The sequence below is a fragment of the Spea bombifrons genome, chromosome 5, assembly GCF_027358695.1.
Source record: "Spea bombifrons isolate aSpeBom1 chromosome 5, aSpeBom1.2.pri, whole genome shotgun sequence".
NCBI classification, from domain to species: domain Eukaryota; kingdom Metazoa; phylum Chordata; class Amphibia; order Anura; family Pelobatidae; genus Spea; species Spea bombifrons.
In genome coordinates, this window is record NC_071091.1 from 23146096 (window position 1) to 23152927 (window position 6832).

The following is a 6832-nucleotide window of genomic DNA, read 5'->3' on the forward strand; positions in this document are numbered from 1 at the left end:
ATTACCTGGAAAGCAGAGGTTGCAGTGACATGAGAGATGACAAGTTCTGGATAATCCGGCAACACAGGCAGAGATCTGCAACAAAACACAATTGCTTTAAACAGATTGAGCTACAACACTGGCTATGGGCTTCATTTTAAGAACATATCTTCATAGACATGATCAGCGTAGATTAGGTAGGATATGCAAAATATTCTTCTGATCACTTTCACAGGTCGACATATTTTTTGCAATTTTTGTTGCAATGCAAGTAGGTAGATTTACAAAATGCAAGAAATACATTCTGGTTGAACAGGTCTTCTCGTGTAAAAAATTCAATCAAAAAAAACAAAATAAAATGATGAAAAAATCATGCATCCCATGATCAATAATGGAACAAAGTTCCCTAGTTTAAAACCAAAAAAAAGTAACTAAAAGCTTTGCTAATGATCGTGAAGTGGGGAAAGTTATAAAATTCACAAAGTTCCCAATGGAACCCTAAGCAATACAATGTATCAGAGTCCCAGCTCGTTGCAGATGCATATCTGTCTTCACACTTTCTTCACCATCCGTGTTCATCTGGTGCATCAGTACCATAAACCATTAGCTCCGGCTTTCCTTTCATCTTGAAGGTGGCGGACGTTGCTATTTATCCACTAGCAATCAATGAGTGGCGTCAGCAGTGGTACTGTAATGACGATTGCACCATTAAGGATGACAGCTTACAAAGAAGAGGGCAATGGTGATCCCTCCCAGAGCCAGTACAGCACTGAGGAGTGCATGCATCACAGGATCACCCTATATCTCTCTGCTGCTCATCTGACTGTCTCTACTCGCCGCACCAGATCCTTCCTGGCTTTACTCATTAGACACACAATGGAAACCAGAAAGGACATGGTTATGTTTCTGGAGGGAGGTCAACTTGGCACTCTAGTTGGCAAGAGAATGTCTAATTTGTCGAACACAGTTGGAAGCCCCATTCAGGAACCGCAGGAGAAGATGATTCCCAGAAATTGCATGAGCCCTCGATCGTTGCCCCATGCGCCCAGAGACAGGGCAGAGGAAGAGGTAGAAGTGGTATCGGGGTCCAGCCCAGACAGCAGGTCAGCGGGGATGCGGATCTCCCCTCCTCTCCCACCCCCTCACTCGGACTCTCTGTCTGCTAAAGGACATCACAGCAGCTCGGACACCGAGTCGGATTTTTACGAGGAGATCGAAGTAAGCTGCACCCCGGACTGTACCTCAGGGAGCTCAGACTACCAGCACGGCAAAGGTACCGGCCCCATACCTCCGCTCCACGGACAGCGCTGTCACACGGCGCCCAGAATTGCGCCTTGTTTAGTAAACAGAGCCGGGCGACCGCTCATCCAGTCTTATTTACTAAACAATGCAGGGCGACCGCCAAGACCTTTTATTTAGTAAACAGTATGTGGAGACTTCTGATATCTACACACATATATATATCTAAATATATATATATACAGATAGATAGATAGATAGATAGATAGATAGATAGATAGATAGATAGATAGATAGATAGATAGATAGATGATAGATAGATAGATAGATAGTATATATATATATATATATAGATAGATATAGATCTGTTGGTATATATATACACATATATAGGGAGAGATATATAGATATATATCACACATATAGAGAGAGATCTGTAGGTAGATATACATATACGGTATTTATTATTAGGAACAAAAACATACGTCAATGATCATTATTTTAATTTTCACTTATGTAAGTTTTCTATTTTTTATTATATATATAATGATATTTATGATATTTATTTCTAAATGGTTTGAATGTTGTGAATGTTTTTTTTTTTGGGGGGGACAAGTTAGATGGGAATATTTTTGTAGGTTCAGTTAAAGCTGTGCCCCTATTGATATACGAATAAGCCCACCTTTCTTCCCTCTGTCATGAATGGAGCGTCTTGTCCGCTGTAGGAGACTTTGACACCTTTCCTTGTATAGAAGATCAAAGATGTTGTGGAGGAAGCCTGTCTCTGGTATGGTCTGCCTGGCCATAAAGACAATTGAGAGGGTAGCCTCCTGCTTCAAGGTGCGGCAGGGGATCCTCTTTTGCATGTTGCTCACAGGTCCCGATGATCTTCTCACTTTTTAGTGATAGCTGGCGCCAACTCGGAAATTGACCCTTACATGTAAAAAAAAACCTTTAGTGTCTGGCACAAAACATCGATTGCATTTGAAAGGGCACAGACTAGTCTCCGAGGCCTTTGGTGTGCCCGATGTCTTCCCATAACATGTCCCTTAAAATGAGTTTTGTTTTGGAATATTGGAGCAGTTTATAGTCCCTTACAAGACACAAGGACTGAACGCAGGATACATCTAAATCACATCTCCATCTCAGTATGTACTAAATCATGCTAACAAACTGATTTAGAACTCCTTATGAGTTCGTTATAGGATGCTGGTTGAAATTTGGGTTATTTGTGTGATTTACTCATTTGGTTCCTAAATTCCTAGATTATCTGCAATCTTAATACTTAGATTTAATTGCATTTCTCGCTTAAGTAAAAACTTCATGATAAATATGTGTCTTTTATAAATTAGCGTAAAATCTAAAACATTAGTGTACAGGTTATTGCCAATACTGGACGTGCCTCTGGGACAGGTGGTGGGACAGGGTCATTGAGACCTTCAAGCTTTCACTTGAAATGCCCTTTCAAGACAGAAGAGAACACATTTGTCATTATTTGAACTTCAGTGGGCAGCTTTCATCCTAAGTACCAGGTGCCACCAGCATCTCCTTCAGAGCCATCAGCTATCTTCACGGAAAGTCACGGTCTGTTTAGAACAGATCTTTTCACCTTTTAAGGAGAAATGGATTGTTACAGATAAATATAAAATATCGGATTAACTCCAATGCAGTCGGGGTCCATCCTTAACCAAACGATTCATCTAGGGCTGAGCAACCACATGAGAAGGTTGGACGTTATAATTCTATGTATACATGTATAATATTTATTGAGAATTATTGTAGAACATCAAATGATCTGATTCTGGATCCTGTGTTTTCTTGCACACCAGCGATATTGCAATATTTCTATTAAAATAAGAAATCGGCCTCCAGAATGCAACTGAGGTTTCGCTTTTGCTCATGCACATGCAGATCTGTGGCCCTTTTTACAGTATGTTCCAAGTCTTCCAAGATTTTTTTTAGAAATCTCCACGTTTCTTTTTTTTTAATGTGTGTCTGGCATTGCTTGTGCAGTAGGCTTATGGGATAATGCGCTTGAACTATAAGTATTTGACCTAATGCTGATGCTTGACTCTTGTGCTTGCAGGTCAGTGTTCTGAGGCTATGGGTGGCAGCCCTGTCAATGGGAGCGATTCATCAAAGGGAAGCGGTGGGTCCCAGAGCTCCTTGTCTTGTGCCGGGGATCAGATGCGGAGATACAGGACAGCCTTCACCAGAGAGCAGATAGCACGCCTGGAAAAGGAATTCTACCGGGAAAACTATGTATCAAGGCCCAGAAGGTGTGAATTGGCTGCAGCCCTCAATCTTCCAGAAACCACCATCAAGGTACCCTTTATTTACCTATATGTTAGTGTCAGCCATTTAAATCATTTTTCCCGTTTATATGAGTAAATACATACTGTGTGGCAAACACACAAAATTGTGTAAGATATGACCACGCAGTCTTTGTGAATAGCGCCATCACAGATAATGACCTCCAAAGGAGTGTCTGTTTATGGTTGCTGATGAAAACCAGAACGTTGACCGCAGCATTAACCTGTATCTGCTGGAAGTGTATTTTTACATACCCCACTTTGAAGCAGATTTTACTGCGTACAAACATCCTTTATCTGATATGCCATGGCTCTTCTGTTGTCCACCACGTTGCTGACATTTTCATGCCTTCTAACCATGCCATTTTCCTTGTTAGGTGTGGTTCCAGAATCGAAGGATGAAGGACAAGAGGCAGCGCCTGGCTATGACCTGGCCTCATCCTGCAGACCCAGCTTTCTACACCTACATGATGAGTCACGCAGCAGCCACAGGCAACTTACCTTATCCTTTCCCATCACACCTACCTCTTCCTTATTACTCCCACATGGGCATTGGTGCAAGCTCAGCATCAGCTGCTACTCCCTTCAGCTCACCATTAAGGCCACTGGATACATTCAGAGTCCTCTCTCACCCTTACCCCAGGCCAGACTTGCTCTGTGCTTTCAGGCACCCTTCTCTCTACGCCTCACCCGCTCATGGACTTGCTGCTGGTGGAAACCCTTGTTCTTGTTTGGCATGTCACACCAGCTCTGCCAATGGCCTGGCACAGAGACCAACAGGATCTGACTTTAACTGCTCATCCTCTTCTAGATCAGACTCCTTCCTTACTTTCACTCCATCAGTCCTGAGCAAAACCTCTACGGTATCTCTAGACCAGAGAGAAGAAGTACCCTTAACCAGATAAACACCATCTTTACCAAGCACCATCACCTGGTTTAAAATCGATTGCCATGTCGATGTTTCAATTAAATATGCACCTTTCTGGAAGGTGGCATTGGAACTTAGCAGGCCTTCCCTATACAGTCTTCTGCAGAACAACAAATAAACAATGAGAGCAAACAATAGGAGACTACCAAAATGACTACTTTTTAAAAGTGATTATTTTTAGAGCAATTTCTCCTCCATTTATTTTAATCTGTCTCAGAGAGAAAACGGATGACATGTACAGGACAAAGATTATTTTTCCGGAATACTTGAATGTTATGTTAACAAATATAAAAAAAATAGTGATGTAAAAAGCAACTGTGCATTCCATACCAGGTGTCTGATGCACCAGTTTCTGAAGAACAACGAACAGTATTATCCATTTTCTTATGAACAGGTCGGTTGTGCAGTTCGACCTTTTTCGCATCTTCACTGTAATTCTACTTAAATTATTATTATTTTGTTTATTAAATCGCCATAATACAATTGTTAGTTTCCCTATCACTATTTAGTAGGATCAGACACTGGGATGTTGGATACCAATCTAAGATATGTTGTGAATTCTAGGATTCTGTCCATAGAACGCCAGAGATGTATTCTCAGCTGCTGAAATTTGCGCACAGTGAATAAATTATCAAGTTTTGTATATGTAAAGAAGATTTTTTTTGAATGTGTAATATTTTTTCTCAGAGTGCAAACCCTCTGCTAAAGCTTAACAAGCCGCACAGGGAAGGGATTAGAAAGCCAAGTCTTTACAGGCAGCTACCCCATTTCAAATTAGGCTCTTCAATATAAATCTGTCTAGATTCACTCTTTTCACTTTTTTCGTTTCTATTGTTGTTTTAATTGTACTTGACGTTTCAGGGACCTTGTTTACATTTTAAATGTTTTATTTTATTTATATTTGCTTTTATTGCACAGGCAGGGCTAAGATTTTAAAATTGTCTACCTGGAGTTCTGTCTTAAATAGATCTTGTCTTTACGAACATATCACCACTCAGTTTGTTAATATCCTCAGAAAATTGCTGTTGTGAAAATCATTAAGAGAATCCAAAACACTGTTACCATATTTTATTAATTCGCAATAAAATTATCACAAGAACGTACAAATACATACCCATATGGTCCTCGGTGTTTTCAAACAGAAAAGCGTTGTTTTAATCATGTGTATGAAAAATGAGAGGGGATTAGATACGGGTCCCAATTATTTTCAATGACAGACTACAAGACCATTAATAGAATACCATTGTCATAGATGACACTTTGGGTTTTAGCTATCAGTTCCCAATTATTGCTTTTCCGCATTATGAGTTAGTTTTAAAGGACACACACACACACATACATCTTATGTATGTTATTTTTTTGGCTCAATTTATTTCTGTAGCAGAGAACTGTGCTTTCATTGTATTTTTATGCTTTTTATGACAGTACATTTCATTCCGCAAACAGAACACAATAAAATAATAATACGCTGTGAAGATAAGTAGACAATATAAAATGTATCAAACAACAATTAAATCCACTCCCACAGAGTTTGTTACCTAATTTAACAATGGGGATTTTTTAGTGGCAAAATAGAATAAGCAGAAGTAAAAGCATGTGAGTTTACATTTAGATAAATATATGGATAACTTACACAGATATACATCGTGTTACACATTTATAATTTAAATACTATGCCTGTGTGTTACCTATATACATATATATATATATATATATATATATATATATATATATATATATACTGCACAGCCATAGAGTGTAATTTAAACGCATACATATCATGCAATATATGTTACACATTATGATCACATGATGGGTATTTTGATCTGAAATTGTACCTCCATGTCTATTTAACCCCGTTTAATGATACTATATCTGGACTCCTGGATTTTCCTAATAGTGATTTCGTTTATTGTTTCCTTACTCGAGTGACATAAGCATTGCATTTCACCTTAGTGCTAAATGGCCTATGGCAGGTAAATTGGCCAATGCTGAGGCAGAGACTGGAAGAGATTCGTTTAACAAGAGGCTAAAATGAGATGTCTGAAACAATATTGGGAAGTAGAAGATCAATGATAAGCCCTTGCATACAATCAGCCGTATTTAATTGACTGTATTTTCTGGGTAATTGAGCCACCAGCTACAAATAGAATGCTGAACATATTACAATATTTCTGTCAGGAATGGTTTGCTTTATTTCTTATCCAGTAATAACCTTAACATCTAGGATAGATAATTTTAATGTGTTGGGCAGGCTGCTCTACAGAGCTGGAGCCTTTATGAGATACAAATAGACACAAGCACCCCCATTACACTTTTTTTTTAGGAAAACAGTGGGGTAAATTGGGGGCTTTTATGCCAACTTCTGGGAAGG

At 39.3% G+C, this 6832-nt stretch overlaps 1 protein-coding gene across 1 annotated transcript; it reads left to right on the plus strand.

Annotated features, from left to right (window-relative positions):
• The first annotated feature begins 363 nt into the window (after nt 1-363).
• Nucleotides 364-5569, plus strand: EVX1 (even-skipped homeobox 1). Its single transcript, XM_053466919.1, has 3 exons — nt 364-1252; nt 3305-3543; nt 3908-5569. Exons 1-3 carry the CDS (start codon nt 646-648, stop codon nt 4433-4435), a joined length of 1374 nt encoding a protein of 457 aa, XP_053322894.1. The 5' UTR covers nt 364-645; the 3' UTR covers nt 4436-5569.
• Nucleotides 5570-6832: the final 1263 nt, after the last annotated feature.

Bases quoted from the DNA above. Each gene is read 5' to 3' on its own strand.
- EVX1 (XM_053466919.1), top strand. From the start codon at position 646: ATGAGTGGCGTCAGCAGTGGTACTGTAATGACGATTGCACCATTAAGG. The intron at 1,253-3,304 runs GTACCGGCCCCA...TTGTGCTTGCAG, and splicing joins AGACTACCAGCACGGCAAAG to GTCAGTGTTCTGAGGCTATG. The intron at 3,544-3,907 runs GTACCCTTTATT...TTTCCTTGTTAG, and splicing joins TTCCAGAAACCACCATCAAG to GTGTGGTTCCAGAATCGAAG.